Source organism: Cyprinus carpio, chromosome B5, assembly GCF_018340385.1.
Source record: "Cyprinus carpio isolate SPL01 chromosome B5, ASM1834038v1, whole genome shotgun sequence".
Classification (NCBI taxonomy): domain Eukaryota; kingdom Metazoa; phylum Chordata; class Actinopteri; order Cypriniformes; family Cyprinidae; genus Cyprinus; species Cyprinus carpio.
The window spans coordinates 23,228,228-23,249,634 of NC_056601.1; the positions used below are offsets into that span (position 1 = coordinate 23,228,228).

Below are 21,407 nucleotides of genomic sequence, written 5' to 3' on the forward strand. Positions count from 1 at the left end.
AATTCCTTGATGCTTCTCAGCTTTCCGAGATGATTTCTCTGAGATGGCACAGCCACACATTAAGACAGCCTTCTTTTATTTGACTCAATCACAGTTAACACTGATATGATTAAGATGACAAACATGATTTGGAATGTAAAACTCAATAGTCCTGGTCTGCAGTCTGACCTCACAGTCAATGTCCACATTTACCGATGACCGAAAAGGAGAACACCGAGAGAGTTTTTGGTGCAACTTTCATCCCGAGATGCTGAGGCTGGCAAGACAAATGAACAGAAGTTCAGCTCTGGAAGGATGGATGGATGGATAGATGATGACACATGAGATCTGGTTTGGGTCTGCACTCATGTTCAGTTCATGTACAGTTCATTGTCCCAGATCAAGGATGAGGTCATAACAAACGAGGGACCTGCAGTCCTTCAAGGGTCGTCTAAACAGAAATCTTCTGAAACGCTTCAGAAAGATGCAGAGAAGCCCAAGCAGGAATAAAGGAACATGGAATGAAGAGGAGATGATCAGGAAAGATGGGTAAGGCATCCATGCTCTGTGCTGGGACTGTCCAGGATGGGCAGCAACACTGAAGTCTACAAACAAGCCGATACTGCATGGCTTGATAGCCAAGATGGTCAAACAAACTCTGGCATATTCATTCATTCACTCGCACACAAACACAATCACACATGTGTGTGCACAAAAAGAGTTTAGGAGGAACACCTTGGGACCAAATGATGAAGCACTGCAGGAGCTTTTTGACTGTGATGAAGGAAAAATAGCAGGAACGGCAGGTCAGCCTTGCACTCTTTTCCGGGCGTGCTTGGGTCGTCTCGGTTTGAGGATGACATATCTGCTGTAGGTGGTGTACTGCTCAGACAGAAATGGGATAAAAAAGGCCCTGAGCAATCTGGAGGACCTGTGTGGGAGAGACACAAAAAGGGAACAGCACCAGGGTCATGAACAGTGAAAAATAACGTAATATGCACAAGACATTGTACAAAATCCTTAAAAAAAATACATTTATTCTACATTTATTTCATCATGGTGAACTGAATAATGACACCCAGAGATAATTACTGATTAATTAGGTCAAGGATAATCTCTCTTAGGATGATCAGACATCCAGTGTCACAACAATTTATGTTGAGCACTTGACAATGATGTCATAAGAACACACGTATATCTAAAAGAACAAGGGGGCCCTCTAGTGGGCCCTACAATTTTCAATGATTCTTTATAGTAGTATTCATCACTCTGCATGGATTACCCACAAAAATCCCTTGTAAGGAGTCAATATAATATCACATATATACGCAAAAAAATAAAGTTTTGCAAAGGAAAATAAAGTTTTGCAAACAAAAATTAAAGTATTGAGGAAAATAATTTTGCTTTTTGCAAACAAAAATAAAGAATTGCAAAACATAAATGATACCGCGCGCGAAAGCAATGATTTTGCAATACATATTTTCCATGGTCATATCTACAATTTTATTTGCAACACTGATTTTTATTTTGCGTGTCAGTCTAGTTTGAGCTTGCACTGCAGTTTTTCCTGTGCGCTTCATTTTTCAAAAAGCAAAATTATTTTCCTCAATACTTTAATTTTTGTTTGCAAAACTTTATTTTCTTTTGCAAAACTTTATTTTTTTGCGTATATATGTGATATTATATTGACTCCATACCCTTGTAAATTAACAAATTTCCACGCGTTTTTCAAAAATGTCCATACTCCACACATAAAGACTTGCCTGGTAGTGTCTAGAAAAGGCTTTTCAGCAATAATGCTCCACTCCTCTTTGTTGGTGGCGTATCGTGGTTCACGAGGGGCTTCTGTTTCTGTTGCCAGATCCACCAGGTAATGACAATGCTTCAGTTCTACCTGAGAGCCAGACAACATGGAAAATTACACAAGTACTTCACATACAGCTGCCACAATGACATATGCAGACATATGTCAAGATTTTAGATAAGTAACACTAGATATATTTCTTTGTACTGGTGTAGAGTTAAAAAAAATAAAAATAAAAGGGGTGTTAAAGATCTCCATAGCTGATTTTCCAAAGTAAAATGTCATTCAAAAAACAGAGTGTCCTTTCACACATTCAGCTCAGTTATCAGGGTTTATAAACTTGCAAAGAGTCAAATGCTAAATTGAGGTAGTGGACCGCTCACGTATCGTGACGGCTCCTCAAGATTCTGATCATTCATGTCTGATGGGATTATCCAGGTGGCATCAGGACCCATGCCATATGGCTTAGGTAACTGACCCCTGAACTCTGACTGGATGAACTGTAAGTGCCAGCTGCAAAACAAGATGACACAGTTAACAGTTAATACATATTATAGATCTATAGTACCGTTCAAAAGTTAGAAGGTTGTAAGAATTGTTTTTTTTAACGTTTTTGAAAATAGTTTCTTATCTTATACTACAGCTGCATTCATTTGATCAAACACAGCCAAAACTGTAATATTGTGAAATATTATTACAATTTAAAATGTTTTATATTTTATTATATTTTAAATGTCATTTATTCCAGTGATGGCAAAGCTGAAATTCCAGCCTGAATATTCTTGCGGAATAAAACTCTTTGAATGGTAGTTTATATTTATGTGCAGTTTTGAGAATTTAATTAGAATTCAAACTCACTTGTTGGGCAGCAGAAAGCTGCTAGGGAAGCGGTACCACTCTTTCCCCACACAAACATTGACCAGTCTTCCCTCTGGAACTGTGTGGATTGTAGGATCTTTAGCAATGCGATGAAATTCTGGATACAAATCCAGCGGAGCATGATAGCCTAAAACACACAGCAACCCCATGTGAGAGAGACATCACAAAAGCAGTACTTTACTGCACAAGGTAAAGAATATGATTCTTATCATTCTGTTTATCACCAACTTCATCGGCCTAGTTAGATAACTCTACTGTGAGGGCAAATTTCAGCAGAACTGGCCAAAATTTCTTGGTCCCTCTCTCTCTCTCTCAACATCCTTACCTCTGAAGAGGGCCACAGATCGGGACAGCGAGAGCACTCCAAACAGCAGCACGGAGCCGAGAGCCAGCCAGTTGGAGGAGATGGTGTAGTGCTCAAGACGGTAGCGCTGGAATATGAAGTGATAGCATTTCTACATGGATAAACAGACAGAAAACAGTTTCAAATGGGAAATGAATTAAAGTATCACATTCATATTTTACACAGGTTTAACAGCAAACTAATTTGCACAACGCTGAGGAAATATGCCAGTTTGGACATACAGTGCCCTCCATAAGTATTGGAATAGTAAAGACAAAACTGCTTTGATTGCTGTGGAGTCAAGGTAAATATGCAAATATGATTAAAAGATGAATATGAGACAAAACTACAGAATGTCATTTTATTATTAGCCGTTTCTACACATTTTAACAAATAAAAAGGACAGCACTTTTAGAGGTCATCCCACTATTTGATGTGAGCATAAGTAATGGGACAGATGAACTTAAGGCAGATGTAAAAGATTAAAAGCTATTATTTAGTTGCAGATCCCTTGCATGCAATCAGAGCAGTGAGTCTGCAACCCATAGACATCACCAGACTCTCAGTCTTATCTATTAATAAGCTTTTCCCAGCCTTTAATGAAGCCAATTCCAACTGTTGCTTGTTTGGGGTAGTTTCTGCCTTTAGTCTTCTCTTCAGCTGGTGATATTAATGTTCAGTCAGATTTAAATCTGGAGATTGATTTGGGCAATCTAAGACTTTACTTTTTTTTGCCCTGATAAACTCCTTGACTGAACTGGCAGGGTGTTTTGGCTATTTGTCCTGATGCAATATGAAGTGCTTCCCAGTGAATCTGGTGGCATTTTCTTGAATATTGGTAGCCAAGATGGTTTTGTACCCTTCCAAATTCATTCTGCTACTGCCATCATACATTAAGTCATCATTAAAATTAAGACACAGCCATGCATGCCCATGCCATGACAACATGTCCACCATGCTTTTCAGACGAGGCTGTATGCCTTAGGATCATTTGCAGTTCCCTATTTTCTCCACACTTTTGCTTTCCCATCACTTTCCCATTCCCATCATCTTTGTCTCATCTGTCCAAAAATCTCTGTTCCAAAACTCTACTGAATTTTGAAAACTCTAATCTTGCCTTTCTGTTTTTGGTGCTTGTCAGAGGTTTGCATCCTGCTGTAGCCTCTGTAATTCTGTGTCGAAGTCTCCTGCGGACAGTAGATTGTGAGACCATCACCCCAGCTTTCTGGAGCTTGTAATTGATTTTACAGACACATATTTTAGGGTTCATTTTCACAGCTTTTATGATTTGTCTGTCATCAACCTCTGTTGTTTTTCTCAGCCGATCAGGTTGTTCTTGGTTGCTGATGTCTCCGGTGGTCTCCAAACTCTTGATTTCTCCATGTCCTTTGTTTTTGCTATAGCTCTGATTGACTTCCTCTTTTCTTTAAGCATTTTTCTCAGAGTCGGCTCCCTCGCCTTCATCATGGTTTGTGTGTGTCATCATCAAATGCAAGTCTCAGAATACAGAAACAATGGATATAACTGATACGACACATTCCCTGCTTTTAATATCGAATAATTAATGCAACAGGACACAGCTGATAACTTTGAGAAAGAAATGTGAAGCAACTGTTCCAATACTTATGCTCACATCAGATTAGGGGGTGAAACCCTGCAAGTGCTGATCTTCTTAGCTGGTAAAACATTTATGTGTTGAAACACCCAATAATAAAATGTGACATTATGTAGTTTTGTCTCATATGGCACTGAATACTAAAGTTTTGTTTTGAAAAGTTCCATGTAAACACTACCATTCAAAAGTTTGAAATCAGCAAGACTTGATTTTAAATATATGAATACTTTTATTCAGCAAGGATCCATTAAATTGATCAAAAGCGACTAAAGACATTTGTTACAATTCCTATTGATACAAATTTCATTTTAATGTTTCATTTTTTTTTTCAAATAAATGTTCTTTTGAACTTCTTAAAGAATTTTGAAAAAAAATGTGCATCACTGTATATGTACGTATATTAAGCTAATATAAATGATACAATTTCCCAAATTTACTGTTTTTACTGTATGTTTGTTTAAATAAATGCAGCCTTGGTGAACATAAGAGAATTCTTTCAAAAACAAAACAAAAAACAACAAAATTTTGAACGCCAGAGTAAAGAAATATCATGGTAAATAAATACGTTTATCATTCAGTACCACTGTATCACAATCAGCAAAAAATTCAGTCTACTGTTCCTAACCTGCAGTGATGAGAGAGCCACCGCCCCACACAGACAGATGAGAGGGTAGATGGGAAACAGAAAGCGCTCCTCTTTATGTGGACGAGTGAAGAACACCAGCATCCACAGGTACATAGGAGACAGGGTTAACCAGTACGGCCGGCCGAGGTTCTGAACTGCAATTTATACAGAATAACAGACTGTTCAGAACGTTACATGCATATCACAAAACAAGTCAAAGATAAATCCTTCTTACCATTGAATCTTTGCAGCAGTGCCTCCATAAGTGCCGTGAGAGGAAGAGAAAAGAGGGCCAACACAAATACAATGTTGAAATTAAGGAAACCATTCACAAAGTAGTAATGCCAGGGCTCTGTGCCTTTAAGAAAGAAAAAACATTGTAATGAAAAAGTACTTTACTGTTAACAATTTTAGTTTTTTTTGATACGAGTCAATATTATTTTCTAAATGTATATACAAATGATTTGAAGTTTACCATAAAGATCTGGCCCATGAGGAGTGAACACGTTGTATAGTATTATATTCAGAGGAGCAATCACCAGCTTGCCATAGTAGTAGCTGTCTACTACAACAACAGGGACCTACAGAAACATGTAACGATAAGTGTTATCATATCAGTACAATACACCAATCTTGGATATTTTTTTATTTTAAAATTCCATATTGTTATTGATGGAATCTCAGTGTCTCAAGTCAGATAAAAAAAAGACAGAAAAACAATTCAGCAACCTAAGATAGACAAAGAAATCAATGAGTTTCCCAACCAGAAAGAGGAGCAACGCCACCAGAGTCCACGTGATAAAACTCTTCCACTTCTTCTTCAGAAACAGCAGGTCAAAGGCAATGGGTATGCTGCAACAACAATCAGTAAACAAAGCTTAAATTCACCTAGTTGGCTGATCAGGATTATTTCTATTGGCTTTTCACCAAATCCAAGTAAATATTGAATTTGTTGAGTAAATGAAACATAGTAACTAGCCATATTTATTTATAAAGGAACTACAGTATAATTTGTGGATTAAACTGCAAGACCTACAGTCTTACACTCACTTTTTTATTATTATTTTTGGGGCTTTTTGCTTTTTATTTGTGGGAAGTATAGAGTAGACAGGACAGCAGTGGTGGGAAAGAATAAGTGGGATGAGGACATGACCCTGGTCGCAGTCAAACCTGGGTCATCTACCCGCTGAACGTGCAAATGCTCACAATTCTGATCAGCGGAAAAACCACAAAGCCCCATATTTGAATAGGTAACTGATTAAGTCCTATTATAAAAATTGCAGATTTAAAAGTTACATTAAATGAAATGGTAAAAGGAAGCATGCACCAAAAGTTTGAGGTTGGTAACTTTTTTAATGCTTTTGAAAAAATTATTATGCTCAACAAGGCTGCAATTATTTATTCAGTAAATACAATAATATTGTGAAATATTATTATAATTTAAAATATGGTTTCTATTTTAATTTATTTTTTAATGTAATTTATTCCTGTGAAGCAAGGCTGAATTACTCCAGTCTTCAGTGTCACATGATCCTTCAGAAATCATTCTAATATGCTGATTTGATACCCAAGTAACATGGTTAATTATTATGTGCTGCTTAATATTTTTCCGGAAATGTTTTTTTTTATTATGAAGAAATAAGTTCAGAAGAACAACACTTATTTTAAACAGCATTTTATGTAACATTGTAAATATGTAAAATTGTAAAAAAATAAAAATAAAAATCTTAGGTAGTAAGTATCAATTGATGTTAAAATATTATTTATAAAAAAATATTTATTTTAAAATGTTGACTCAGATTTATCAACCACTCGTGAGCAAATAAAATGAAGAGAAATATTAGATTAAATGGATTAAACCCCCCAAAACAAAAATGTTAGGGTAAAAAAAAAAGGAAATACTTCTTAAAATACAAATTAACCAAATACTTATTCTCATAAGGAATAAAATATGCCTTTTAATATAAATACAGCAATACCAGTTCATATCAGATGAGGAATATTTATTGAAAGGAAATTATTTATTTGTGGTAGAAAATATTTTGGACCCTTTTGTCACTCTACATATAAAATATAGATTATTTCTTACCCCAGCAGGGCACTAAAGGGCCAGCCCACTATGGCCCCTGCTGCAATACCCAGCACAGCCAGACTTGGGCGCCCCTGGAACCAGCCAGTCATAGCCACCACTGTACTGTACATACAAAACGTACTGGGGAGGAAAGCTGCACATAACACAAACACATTAACCTGCAGAGCATTCACAAAATAATGTCAAAAAAGAAAACTGGAAACCAACCAGATCTGACTCACCTGCAGAGGAGCAGAACATCCCTGCACTCAAGACTAGGAACGCCAGCAGAAGCCGGCCCACATGCAGGCCAAACTTTTTACATACAGCCCTGTGTCAAATCCGTGAGATTAGATCTTTAAACCACACTCATTGTAAGAGTGACCTATTTTAGCACAATGCTGATGTAAGGTGCAATACGTAGTAGCACGTACTTGTAGAAGTAGAGCTCACACACACAGCAGGTAAAAGCTAGCATGCAGCGCAGGAAATAAAACACAAGGACCTGAATGGGAACAAAAGAATCCAAAAAACATATTAGTCAATTTGTACATGTCTAAGCAGGACTATAATGAATGGCCTATATACAGTACATCAGGGTTATTCAAATCTTACCCTCGAGGGCCAGTGCACTGCAGAATTTAGCTCCAACCCTGATCAAACTCACCTACCTGTGATTTTCTAATGATACTGAAGACACTGATTAGCATGCTCAGGTGTGTTTGATCAGGGTTGGAGCTAAACTCTGCAGTGCACTGGCCCTTGAGGGTAAGATTTGAATAACCCTGCAGTACATCTAAAAGGAACATTCATCTTATTTTGTTCAGCATGGCACTAGCAGCACCAGTTCCCATGGAATGCATCAATTGATAACATGAGACCCTGGACAACAAAACCAGTCTTAAGTCACTGGGGTATATTTTTAGCAATAGCTAAAAAAACATTGTATGGGTCCAAATTATCGATTGTTCTTTTATGCCAAAAATCATTAGAATATTACGTATAGATCATGTTCCATGAAGATATTTGGTAAATGTCCTACTGTAAATATATCAAAACTTAATTTCTGATTAGTAATATGCATTGCAAAGAATTAATTTGGACAACTTCAAAGGCGATTTTCTCAGTATTTAGATTTTTTTGCACCCTCAGATTTCAGATTTTCAAATAGTTGTATCTCGGCCAAATATTGTCCGATCCAAATAAACCACACATCAATGGAAAGCTTATTTATTCAGCTTTCAGATGATGTATAAATCTAAATTTCGAAAAACTGACACTTAAGACTGGTTTTGAGGTCCAGGGTCACATATATACTTTGAATATAATGTCACCTTGCATAACAGGGTGTGCCAGATCTAAATTTAATGAAAACTCAATTTTAAAGCTGAGAGCCATTTAAAATTACATTTTAGAAATCCTGGATAAAGTTGTGATTAAGCAAAAGCAAAACTGTACCCCAAACAAACATAGTTTTCATCATTGTAAATTATAACGCATTATTACATCATGTTGTGTTGGTGGAACCACAGCTTTTATCCAGCTCCAAGAGTCAGATTTTTCAGATTCCAGTGAGGATAAGTATCCACCTCACTGGTCATAGAAATATCCTACTATATTGCAAATGCTTTAATAAACACAGAATCAAAATTGCTAAACAATCAGTTTGAGGTTGGTGACTAGTTTACCTTGTTGGTTTGTAATATTTTGGCATGAAAGCAGGCAGGAAGGGCATGGAGCCAAAGATACGCATAGGACCGAATCGCATAGACCGGGGAATATTCCCATGTCTGCATTCCTGTTCCATACAGCAGGTAGTGAGTCTGGCCAGCAAAAAGAGAAAAAAATGTTGAATGAACCTTTCTTTTATATACAAATTTGGTAGTTTTCAAAAGAAGATTGACATTGACAAAATGGCCCATTCGTAAGGTTTTTACTTTGATGGTGTGTTATGTTCAGGATTATAGACATTCTATTGAATATAAAAGCAAGCTTTTGCATCTGAACTGCACCTTTACAGTCTCTAGTGGTTTGGATTATTAATACTCCAGGGCATTATGGGATACAACAGTGACATAGATCAGGGCTCAACAATAAGGATTTGCTTTCTGCTGTTCCAGTTAGACCAGTAGTTCAGCTTTTCACTTGTTACACCATAAACATAATACATTTTTATAGACACTATTAAATTCTAAATAAATCTATTATAATTGTTATAACATGTTAAAGTATACATAACATATTTTACGTTATTTTAATAAAATAAAAACATATGATTATAATAAAAATAATTTTATTATAATTGCTATAAGTTATACTATACATATATAATGTAATATATGAGTTAAGCATAATAAATAATAAATGATTTGCACCATTATGTCATAGTTGTTGGATAAAAAGCTGTCATGTTGTTACAAGCTATATAGGTTCCAGCAATAACTGCAAAAAAAAAAAAAAACACACTTTTGTATGTTAATTATTTTTTATGTTATTAATAATTATTATTAATAATGACATGTCTAAGCATACAGGCAATAATTGTACTACTATTAAAAAATTTCAATAATTAATATTAATAATAGCTTTTACCCAGCTGTAACTGCAATTTTTTTTAAAGTATTTTGTGTACATATTAGTGCTGCCCGCTATTAGTTGACTGATTGTTAGACGACCAGAAGAGGCTTTGTCGACCAAAATTTTATTAGTTGCTTAGTCACATCATTTTTTTTTTTTTTTTTTTTTTTTTATCCAAAGGCCTGGGCCATCCTTATTAGTGTATTCCGAGAGCTTACCAAAAAACTGTAAACCAGTAAAAAAAAAAAAAATAATAATAATACTGTTAACTCACTGGCTCCCAGTAATTGTAGGTTTCATCACAGTCCGAGATGTTACTGAGCAGCGCAGCACAGAAGCGGGCTGAAACCAGGCACTTGAAGGCCGTGGAGCCCTCAGGAGCCCACACCTGCCCTGCCTTACTGGATGACCTGTAAAGGAGAGGCGGGGGACAGGAGCTAATGTGCTTATCTGGGAGCAAACTAATAAGCAATATGGGAACAGAGCACAGGGTTATACAAGGCTGACATTCATTTATTTCAGTATTAAAATAGTACCAGTCTAAAACTCATCCACAAGCATAACCAATACAGATGTACATGAGACACTCCAGATTTTCCCACCGAACAAAAAACAAAACACAGTGTTGATCGCGGGTCAATTTATTCTTCATGCGCTGTATTACAATGTAAGAAGATTATGAAATTGGACATGCGCGAATGTGCAACTGACATATACAGCATCAAATATACTTATGCAATAAAAATTGTGCCACTATCTAGTGTCACTAACGTAATGCAGCTTATGAACCACAAACGGCATATATTTTAAAACAGTCTTGATATAAAGCATATGTTTTGCAGCGCGGATCGGTGTTTGCACGCCGTTAGAGCTGCGATGTGAGGAAATGAATGAATGAATGAATTAATGAATGAAAGCCGTTCATGTTACACTGAAGCGAGCTTATTCGTGTCGCCTGGACAGTACATTTGACTATATCTGTCTCTCCCCGTTGTATTCGTGTTATTTAGATAGTCTATTGGCATTGCATGTGTTTACTCTCTGTATAATGGGCATCTCCAGACAGCCTGTCGATAGCGAGCTGTCACCAGCACAACATTACACCGCGCGCGAGCTGGACTGGCTTATGGGTACTTACTCGTTTCGGGGGTCACTGGACTTATTGTCCTCAACATATTTGTCGTCTTTTGCTGCTCGGTTGTCAGCGGTGGGTGTGCTGTTCACGTTGTTCGCGTCTTGTTTGCTCCCCCGTCTGTTGCGCTGACGGAGACCCTTCGTCGCCATGTTTCTACTGGCTGCGCGTGACGTCATCGCTAGATGAAAGCAGGACAGGGCTCTGTTTCTTAAAACAAGTTTACCAAATAAACCAGGCTGATTTCAGTTAGTCTGCCTTATTGTCAGCTGATTTGGTTCAAAAATAAGTCAGACTAACTGAAATAAGCCTGGTTTATCTGGTAAACTTGTTTTATGAAACAGGCCCCTGTTTCAAGGAGAGAGGATGGCAGGAACAGGCCTGTGTTATTTTAGTATAATTGAGAAACTAATGTTGTGTTGTTGTTGTTTTGATATTTTAATTATTCTTCGTATATTACGTTTTCATTTGAATTTTACAGTTCGAGTAATTTTATTTAATTTGTATTTTTTAATCTATATAGTTTTATTATTAATTTCTATTTCAGTACGTCAAGTTTAACTAAATGAAAATGAGAAATGCTTTTTGGCGATTTTATTTCAAGCAACAATTTTCTTTTTACACTATAATAACCCTGCTGCTAACCATTGAAGTGTTTTAACACATTTCATAACACAATTTTCTCATCTTTTCTCATTCAGTACATTTTGCACATATTTAAGTCAAATAACAACTAATCTTGTTAATGGTTTATGTAAGTATTGTTATATCATTATAATATTGTTATCAACCTTCTTACACCATTGTACTATGGTACACTCATGGTGTGCTATCAGATGGCAATAATATGGTACTGAATGGTTTGAATATTCATATGCCATGATGATACACTGTAAAGTAACCTGCATTTGTTCATTTAAAGACCTGATTTAACCCATAAGGCTTAATTTGTATTGATTAGCTGGTATGTTTTTAGCTAAATCATGTTAAACAAGTTGTGAACAAAATGAGTTAATTTAGAAATAATTACCATTTTTCACTGTCTTATCATGTGTTATTGATTGAGTCTTTACAGGTTCAAAAAGGACCAGGGATGGAATGTTTACCTCTTTTGGGCTTAATGAGCAGGTTATACCAGCAATTTGAGCATCCCAACCAATACAACACTTTTTGATCAAAATAATAATGGAAAACAGGCGAGTTTTCGGGTAATCTGTGTGTGGCAATAGCCATTATTTTTGCAATTCAATTTGTCTGAAAAATGACACACTTCACCCTTCAGTATATAGCAATAACTGAAATAACATATAGCATATGTTATGTTAACATACAGCATATATAGCATAAATAACATATAGCAATTTACAGTCATGATCATAAACATAATCACAGATATTCCAGAAATATCACAGTATCAAATGCAGCTTCAGAGATAATGTAAACACACATTATGTGCCATACAAAGAAAATAGAAAAATATTTTTTCATTTTTAAAAAAATGTATCAGATGAAATGATTTGCAGTTGAGCATCGATAATTACATCTCTAAGTTTCTTAACTGAATCCATCCCTAAACATGCATAATCAATTTCACATAGGAGAGAATGCAATTTATAATATTTTCATTTTTTTTCCTCATTGCAAAGTACTAAACAACAAGGAAAGGTAACACAGTCCTACTGAAATCAGTAAACATTTCTTGGATAACTTATATATAAACCCACAATATATATAATGTAAAATTTTGATTAATTAGCGTAACAAGCATTATGTAAACATGATAGGATTTCAAACATGGCAACAAAAAATCCCTTTAGTTCAAATAAGTTGATATGTCAGTTTTAAACAAATGGGAATAACACCCATTGTATTTGCTAAAATTTAACCTCTCTTTTATTTATAAAAAACTGCAGAACAAATCAGTCAAAATAAACAGACCAGCTTTCGCTCTATAAAGGGAAACCTTCATCATTAAAAATTTAAATCTGAGATTATTTATCAGTTTGATCCACTGTCGCCAAAGCCTCTTCAATCACCTCAGCGTGACCTGCAGACGCAGGGGTAACAGTCTCCGCAGCTGATTCTGCAGTCCCAATGCCTGGCTGTGTGAGAGCGCCCGATCCGGCAGCTGATAGGTCAGCCTATAGCAGAGGCTTGCATGACCCATGTGTGGGTGTCTGAAGCGATCCACTAATGCCATATCCTTAACAGCACCGCAAGATGCCTCTCTCACAAGTGCATGGAAGTCCAGTTCATCATAGCTTTCTGGTTCCATCCAGAAACTGATATCATGCAAGTAGCTTGGAGGGTAAAGGGAGAAAGGACTGAAAGGTCCAAGTGGATTGAGCTCGAATTGTTTAAGAAACCGAGGATCGGCGCTCCAAAGTAAGCGCCAATCAGAAATGCCAAAAATCAGGGTAGCTAAATGATCCAAGTTTATTGAGACCGCGATTAACTGCAAACCTTCATCAAGGGCTGAGGAAAAGGAAGGCAGATACGCGATCCGCCCAAACTTGGAAAGCATCTTTGAATTCATCCACACTTGCGGCTCTAGGCCTGTTTGTGCCTCCTCAAAGGAGACGCCATAAGAAGCAAGTAGTGACTCCAAACAATCTTGGAAGCACTGGACAGGATGGGATTCTGCAGGGAACATTCCCACCAACAGAAGCTGGTGAAAGGCAGGAGAATGGCTCCGGGAGATGGGCACTCTCTGAAAAACCAGGCCACTGACTGCGTGAAGAGTACCAGGACTGAAGTCTTCATTCTGGGTGATCTCTTGGACATGCAACAACAGAGACGGTCGAAGTGCATAGCTGCCAGTAAAGCTTTGTTGGTCATCCATAGACTCGCAGTCGTTTTGCTCATTTTCACTTTGGTCAAATATATAGGTGTCAGTAGGTTTAATCCAATAGACCTCTGACTGGGTCAGAGTGGAGTCACATGCCTCTGGTGTTTCTGGTAGGCAGCTTATCAGTTCTGGGAAGTCTTCATTCATAGTGCACACAGGGCAGATTGACTTTAGCTCTCTAAGTAACTGCTCCTGGACAGTTTTCACTGGATGATGTGACTGCTGACCAAGGAAATCCCTACCACAGAAAGAAAGGTTTGAAATCTGCATCAAATATACTGTATAATGTGCAAAAATTCCACTAAATTGATACATTTAAATACATGATGCATAAGCATAATGATAAACGTACCATACGTGAAAGCCCATCTTTTTTGAATAATATAATACAAGACTGATAACAGATAAGACATAGCTTCACAATGCCACCATTCACAGAGAACACGGGATTGAGGAAGTGTTTGCTGCTGAGCATACAAATAACCAATAAATGCCATGATCATGCAGTTACCTCTAGTTTTTAAATGGCTGTTAATTTACTAAAAGAATAGTTCATGCAAAACACGATATTCTGTCAACATGTATTGACCCTCAAAATGTGTGACTTTAGTAAAAAAAAAAAAAAGAATCTAGGCCTGGTTTGGGTCAAGGTTTGAATGATAACCGTTAAATGACAAACCGATAAATATTAAAATTCTATAACATTTTATCAAAATAAAATAAAAACCCTAAAACCTAAAATATATTTTAATATGATTTTTAAAGTTTACAGTCCTAGAGAAGAGTAACATAAAAATAGTTCATATGACTTGTCTGCTAAATCTTTTGGGGCACTAATATAGCTTTATGTGAGGAACAGACCAAAACATAAGTCATTATTCACTCATTTCTTTCTAGGTAATGTATTTCTTATAAAGAGACATTAGAGCTGCTGTTTTCCAGTCAGCAAAAAGTTACCACTTACCTGTTGATATAATTACTCAACTCTGCCGGAAGCTCAAAACACACTGTCTCCTTCCCAATGGTTTTCTCCATTTTCAGTTTCTCTGGCATGGTGTGCGGGAGACTCCGAGTGAAGATGTGGGTCAGAGCTTCCTCTACATGGAAACCTTTGTCTTGACTCCTTAAAATAATTTTTTTGATGAATTCAAAACTGAATGCCATTACATAACTGTAACAGGACCATTAAAAGTCCAAATTAAACACCATCTTAAATCACTTCGTAGTGGACTGTGTCCACTTGTCCAAAGCTGTTTACCTGTAACCAGTACATCTGTAACCTTGATACATTTCACAGTCAAAAGGACGGATTTCACTGAGAATTAGCCCTGCTTCTGCTGCCATGGCAACCACCTGCCAACTATTGTGCCATTCTCTCACTGGACTGTCACACGGAGTGCCGCCTTGGCCATTGCACAAGGTGACATGCACTTCCCCACTGTCCTTCAGTACTGAAACGGCACTAGAAAAAAAACACACCCAAAACATCCATCCATCACACATGCAATATGCACAAAACATCAAAAGACCTCGAAACTCTTGATCCCCTCAGTATTAACATTATATAACACCTGAAGTCAAGCTTATGTAACACCTTAATTCAGACCGTGTTGCCACAAGAGTGTCACACTTACTTTTGGAAAAACTTCACCAACAGGATGCGGTTCTTCTTTACTCCACTTTTACGCCCAGAGTGAGGGAAATTGAAGATAATGCAGTCAAAAAGATGATCCTGAATGGCTTCGTGCTCCTTTAGGCATGTGCAGTCCACCTCGAACAGAACAACTGATCCTGCAATGGGAGCTTGCATTGAAGTCAAGGCCTCTCCAGAATTCAATGAGGCTTTTAACCTTCCCTGGCAGTTTCATACATAGACTGTGGTTTCATAGCAACCAAATGTGTAAATTCATGGACTCGGATGCAGGCATGCAAATTCAGGACTATGATACTTGATGTGTGGGAAGAAGAATATGTATCCATGAAAAATGCTTACATTAGCAGATACTAAACTGTGGCTAGGATGAACTCGAACAAATAGCTTTCAGATACCATGAAAACAGGACAAGAAAGACACAAGAAAGCACCGCAAAAGTAAAAACATGCACACAAGACAACATTAGCAGAATGCAGAATAACCTAACGACAGACCTCTGTCACGGAGTCGCTGTATGTTCAGGACAGCTCCCTGCTGTCTGTACGTTTGGTTCTCGCTCTGGAAGCAAGTGGCGGTCACCCCGACATCGTCGCCTGCGTTCTCGCTCAAAGCCGCCGAGAAAGAGAAGTTGCCTTCCCCTACAAGTAGCACTTCGCGTGTCTTGGACATTTCCAAAAAATTCAAGTAAACAACCCAGCAAGCTGTCACGTTAGCAGGAGAACTAAACTTTCCCATACATTTGACCGAGGGTTACAGCGTCCCTTCAACTATCGAGCTTGAACTGAGTGTAGAACAAAGCCTGGCAGGACACACTGCGGCATTAACATTGGACCGCATGTCACCATGACGACTAATGACGCTCTGGCAGCTGTCGCGATACAGCTTGAAATCGAATTAAAATACCACTGCGTGTAATGCCCGTGTTTAGGAGCTAACGCAGCACTTGAACCACCAGAGGTTTGGGGTTTTAGAAGCAGGTTTACGTAAGAACGTGTAATAGAGAAAGAGAGAGGTGCAGTCAGTATCATACGCTAGCGTGCAGCAGCGGTGAAGTTTGGTTCCCCGGGGAATGCCGCAGAGTGGAAAACAACAACAGACTCTTCTGTCGCCGTAAACAAGAACACCCGAGACTATGATCGACGGCCACTTCGCAGTTTAGTCAAATAAATATTGTATTTTGTCCTGTATAAACAGTCCGGTAAAAAGAAAGACGGAAGAAAAAACGATGCAATGAAGATATCATGACGAGAAATTCTCTCCCAGCAGCACTGTGTACATTTTCAAAATAGATGTAATATTTTAGAACCAAACCACGTTTCAGTTTCCCCCCATATGTTAGCACGCAGTGGCTGTGTTGCCAGATCTTACCAGAAAAAAGCGTGTTGATATACCAAAATGAGTATTGAGATTAAAAATCGAATTAACAATAAATGTAATGGTTTCTTATTAAATAAATAAACATGTAATATAGAGTTTCATTGAAAGTTTAATTGAAATAATTATATTATCTTGTAGAGGCCGCAAAAGAGACACATTGTGTTTCCAGGACGCTAAGAATAGTCACACTGAAGTATTCCGTAGTTTTTATAGATTTATAAACTATTGGTCATCTAAATCATGAATCAGTGAACCGTGAATAGATCTACGTATTGGAATTAATCTTTGGTGCAGAAGAGGTATTTGGGAAACTGCTATTAGTGATTGACCGACTTCATGTTTAAAAGCAACAAGTCGCTTATAATAAGCCTGCATGGCAACATTATTGGTCACCACGATTATGCGTAAGAGTGCTTCTTGCTAATGAAGTGTATTCTACCAGAAGTGGGCGGGTGTACAGTGTTTGATTGACATATTATATTATTTTACCTTTAAAAAGTGTGACCGCTTTAAAGAATTAAACAAATACACGATGAACTAGACTCTCTGACATCCTTGATTACTCAAGTTAAAAAACGCTATTTTAATATATCGTATAAATATTTGTTTCACTTCATGAGCACACCAGGAAGTCGTGTTTAAGAAGAAATTGAAAGTGGACGCGGAGTTTCATGCCATTTCTTGTTCCCTTGCAAGAAGAATTTTAAGGTAAGTTTGTTTCCTTCAGAACAACAAAGTTTTCCTTTAGAATAATACAGGCCATAATCAATATGTTGATAAACATGTAAATTACGTATTTTACAGGAACGATAAAGCGGAAGTTCTGGCGTATTGTTAATGTTTACACATAATTCAGTTCAAACTTCAAAACTTGAACTATACAACAAAAGTCAAAAGAACAGGCTGTACATACCATTTGAAAGATTTGGAAAAACTTTATTTCTGTTTCATTTCGAAAATGTTGATGTGTTTGGCATAGCCTAAATGATTAATGAAATTATGACTAATGAAATTAGAAATAATTTTCCTTACCAATTTCTTTGGAACAGTAAGTTTTCATTTTAGACCGGGTAGATGTTGTAGTTTAGACACAGTGAAGAAGCTAAAATATCGTTTTGATTGGTTTAACATTTTTAGTCATGGTTTTGATGACAGGACTAGTATTCTAAAATATGTAAAATATCAATAAAGTTCGAGCAGATCTAAACATTTCCTGGTAGTGAATATTATATTTTGGTTACATTTAATCCACAGGAGATACCAAAAAGGATGGCATCCATCCCGTTCTATGGCTGGGAAGCATTCTTTGATGAAGATCGTCATCTTCAGGCAGACCAGGCACCCAAATCAGGCAGTCTCTACACCATGTATCACGGCACCACTGTTCAAAAAGCTCGTCTGATCATAACAACAGGCTTTAGACAATCAGCAGATGGAATGCTGGGACCTGGAGTTTATGTGAGCCGTGACCAGAAGAAAGCAGAGCGCTATCCTCTGAAATCCCTACCTACTGACAGAATAGTGCTTAAATTAAGCGTTGACTGTGGAAAAGTCAAAAGAATTGATAAGGACAACCATCCTCTACAGAAGACCTGGCATAGTCAGGGCTATGACACTGCCTGGGTGCCTCCGAACTGTGGCATGAAATCTGTGCCTAGCGGTCTAGAAGAGGACTGCGTCTATGACCCACAGCGTATCGAGGTCACAGATATCGCTCTTGCACCCAACACGACAATCTTAAATGAACTCAAACAGCTCATTGCTCAAAACAAGAAGGGGCCATCAAATTCGAACACCTCAGGTACTTGTACAGTGTGCAAGTTCAAGCTAGGGCCTGCTCATAGTGTACAGTCATGCTGGGGGTGTGGAGAGACTATCTGCGCTCTCCTGACCAAACATGTGTGCAGTTAAGAAAGTTACCAGGAAATCATGACACATGCATCATTCAGGAAGCTCTTCAGGTTTTTGGACTGGTTTGTTGACATGAGTCAATGCATGATGCTTGAAGCTGAATTGAAAGCTACTTTTTCTGTGCATACACGTTTGTTTACTTTCCTCATAGTTCTCAGTGACACAATTATCTTTGACATTTATATATTTAGAATTGAAATGTATATGATCACATATGGCTGTGAATGATCTAGGACTTTTGAAGAGATTTTTTCGATCAATCTGGAATTTTTTAAATGTTTTAAACATTCAATAAAAAGAGCCTGTCACCTTAAGTCATTTCAGGTAGTCAGTGTACAGTATATGAATCAATCTATTCCTGATCTTATTACATATGCAAAAGTAAAGAGGATTTCATTTGCAGAACCTCTAGGAATGTTTGCTATGGTTAGTTGCTTTTTATAGGCATGCAGATATATTTCATGATAGCATAATGTTAACCTACTTTTTCGTCCTGTTCACAATCACATCACGAAAAAAAAACAGATTCGATTTCATAAGATATTCAAGCATTCAGCTTACAAGATGGAGTGACAAGATTCTTTTCACCAAACTGTGTGGCTGCGCAAATATATTTTGAATGTATATTTTTATACTTTTAAATGAATTAAGATTTATCTCCAATTTTTATTAAAAAATGAAGTACAGATACATTACATAATATTAATATTTAAATTCTTGATTTATTAACACCCTGGAGCAACTGCACTGAGGCCCAGTAACTTTCTGTCACTGAGATTTAAAAGACACATTAGATTTAAATAATTTACAAATTAGAAACCTATTTCACAATTAATTAATTAAAAAAAAAAAATCTTATAGTACTTAATTTTTAAAAAAGCTGTTACCAAAGAAACATTTCCAGCTGAGAAAAAAATAATCTTGCATAGTTTCTACTTTTAATTTTAAATCCTCGTGAGGTGTACCCAATTCTTACAATTAAAACAGTCCCACGTTTATTTGCCAAGCTTTACTGATGAAAAACATACATATTCAATTGGAAAGGTATTATAAACCTTGCCAATACTGAACCACTATGATATACAGTTTAAAATAAAAACAGATCTATGTACAAATATGAATGTGAAGTACACAGTTTCTGTGAGGTTGCAAACAAAAAATTTGAAACCACAGGGAAAGCAAGCCACTGTTGTTAAAACTGCCAGTTGTGTTTGCATCAGTAAGACATAGTGAAATGCAAAGGCTGCTACTGTTTTCAGCTGTTCTGCTGCTCTTTATGTTGAATTATGCCTTTTGCAATGAGGTCTGGAATCTCAACTGCAAGCCATGGTCCAAGCAGGAAAGAACAGAGATTAGCTATTAATTTGAAACGCAATAATGTCAAAGCATCCCTTTTAGGAAATGAATGACAGAATACTTTTGATTTTAGACATGCAACATAACTTACTCCCAAAGCCATGAGATGAGCCAGACCAAACTTTGGGACATTCCTTGCCCACAGTGGCTTGAAGTGATCTGTCAGGCAAATTTTTCCACCTCTATGACAAAAGATGGGTTTTTAAAATAATTTAGGTACATTATAAAAAAAATATATATATATGTATATTAAATTGTGATAAAATATATATATATATATATATATATATATATATATATATATATATATATATATATATATATATGTATTAACATATGGAGCAAACCTGTACATCTTCGCTGTCTTCCCATCTAACTCTGGAATAGCCACTTCAGGTGCTGTGGCAGGATATGTAACTGGAATCTGGACATTAGGATAAAAAGATAATTACTCTGGACTTTAACAAAATACAAAATGAAGTTAAATATAATGGAATTCAAAATATCTTACATCAAATTCCATGTCAAATTCATATTTGAGAAGCTCGTGAATATACCAGCATTTTCCAAACCACCTACACAGAAAATACGTATTTATACAACTCTAAGGCGTTAATGAAAATATTATTACTCATAAAAGAAGAACTAGCAACAAAAAAACTGACCTTGTGCCCTCTTTGTTGGACTCTAGACGGAACCAGTCATTGTCAGCTGCTTTGTTATTTTCAACATACTGCAAAACAACGCTATTATTTTAAGAAGCGCGTATATTTTGTTATATTCAGTTCATATATTTAGTTTGTAAACAATACTAAAGGGCTGTCAGCGTCAATAAGACTAAACTCTTTCAACTCAGTATGACACGTATGGTTATTCATTCATACAGCTAGCATAATGTTAGCTCCCTGATACTTTTGCTACAACTCACCTTTATGAGAGCCAAATATTCTTCTCGAAGTCTCTGAACCCATAGTTCTTTATCTCTTGGTCCTGAATTTGTTTTTAAAAGCGGTATTTCAGAAACTGCCTTCCTAGTGGCTTCATCTGCCATGTTGACTAGCTATGTCCGATTCGCAGAGAGTCGGATCTTTTTAGTGTACCGTCTCGTTGAGTGAGCTTATAGTAGAAAAGACCGTTTGAAGTGGACAAAAAGCATAATACCTCATATGTTTGCATGTTAAATTCTATGACAGTTCTATAAACACACGTTATAAACAGCGATATGCGCATACAGAT

The 21,407-nt window shown here is 36.8% G+C and overlaps 4 protein-coding genes across 5 annotated transcripts; 1 reads left to right on the forward strand and 3 right to left on the reverse strand.

Annotated features, from left to right (window-relative positions):
• Nucleotides 1–59: 59 nt before the first annotated feature.
• Nucleotides 60–11,265, reverse strand: alg9 (ALG9 alpha-1,2-mannosyltransferase). Of its 2 annotated transcripts, none has more exons than XM_042724956.1 (15): nt 11,032–11,265; nt 10,168–10,303; nt 9,005–9,139; nt 7,751–7,821; nt 7,559–7,647; nt 7,335–7,470; nt 6,010–6,097; nt 5,721–5,826; nt 5,481–5,603; nt 5,246–5,400; nt 2,988–3,093; nt 2,642–2,789; nt 2,167–2,296; nt 1,743–1,873; nt 60–910 (listed from the first exon to the last, which is right to left on the reverse strand). In XM_042724956.1, the coding sequence occupies exons 1-15, from the start codon at nt 11,202–11,204 to the stop codon at nt 787–789; spliced, it is 1,851 nt and encodes a 616-aa protein (XP_042580890.1). In that variant the 5' UTR covers nt 11,205–11,265; the 3' UTR covers nt 60–786. The 2 variants fall into 2 exon arrangements, with proteins under 2 accessions (XP_042580890.1, XP_042580889.1); XM_042724955.1 differs by having other exon boundaries at nt 2,988–3,117; nt 11,032–11,252.
• Nucleotides 11,266–11,661: 396 nt separating this feature from the next.
• On the reverse strand, nt 11,662–16,889 carry fdxacb1 (ferredoxin-fold anticodon binding domain containing 1). Its single transcript, XM_042724957.1, has 5 exons — nt 16,022–16,889; nt 15,508–15,664; nt 15,132–15,335; nt 14,838–14,996; nt 11,662–14,111 (listed from the first exon to the last, which is right to left on the reverse strand). Exons 1-5 carry the CDS (start codon nt 16,260–16,262, stop codon nt 13,058–13,060), a joined length of 1,815 nt encoding a protein of 604 aa, XP_042580891.1. The 5' UTR covers nt 16,263–16,889; the 3' UTR covers nt 11,662–13,057.
• Nucleotides 16,890–17,319: 430 nt separating this feature from the next.
• LOC109090645 (grass carp reovirus (GCRV)-induced gene 2p) lies at nt 17,320–19,133 on the forward strand. Its single transcript, XM_019104468.2, has 2 exons — nt 17,320–17,612; nt 18,159–19,133. The coding sequence occupies exon 2, from the start codon at nt 18,174–18,176 to the stop codon at nt 18,813–18,815; it is 642 nt and encodes a 213-aa protein (XP_018960013.1). The 5' UTR covers nt 17,320–17,612; nt 18,159–18,173; the 3' UTR covers nt 18,816–19,133.
• A 676-nt stretch (nt 19,134–19,809) lies between these two features.
• On the reverse strand, nt 19,810–21,373 carry ufc1 (ubiquitin-fold modifier conjugating enzyme 1). Its single transcript, XM_042724959.1, has 6 exons — nt 21,100–21,373; nt 20,837–20,904; nt 20,683–20,746; nt 20,519–20,595; nt 20,263–20,353; nt 19,810–20,151 (listed from the first exon to the last, which is right to left on the reverse strand). Exons 1-6 carry the CDS (start codon nt 21,220–21,222, stop codon nt 20,071–20,073), a joined length of 504 nt encoding a protein of 167 aa, XP_042580893.1. The 5' UTR covers nt 21,223–21,373; the 3' UTR covers nt 19,810–20,070.
• Nucleotides 21,374–21,407: the final 34 nt, after the last annotated feature.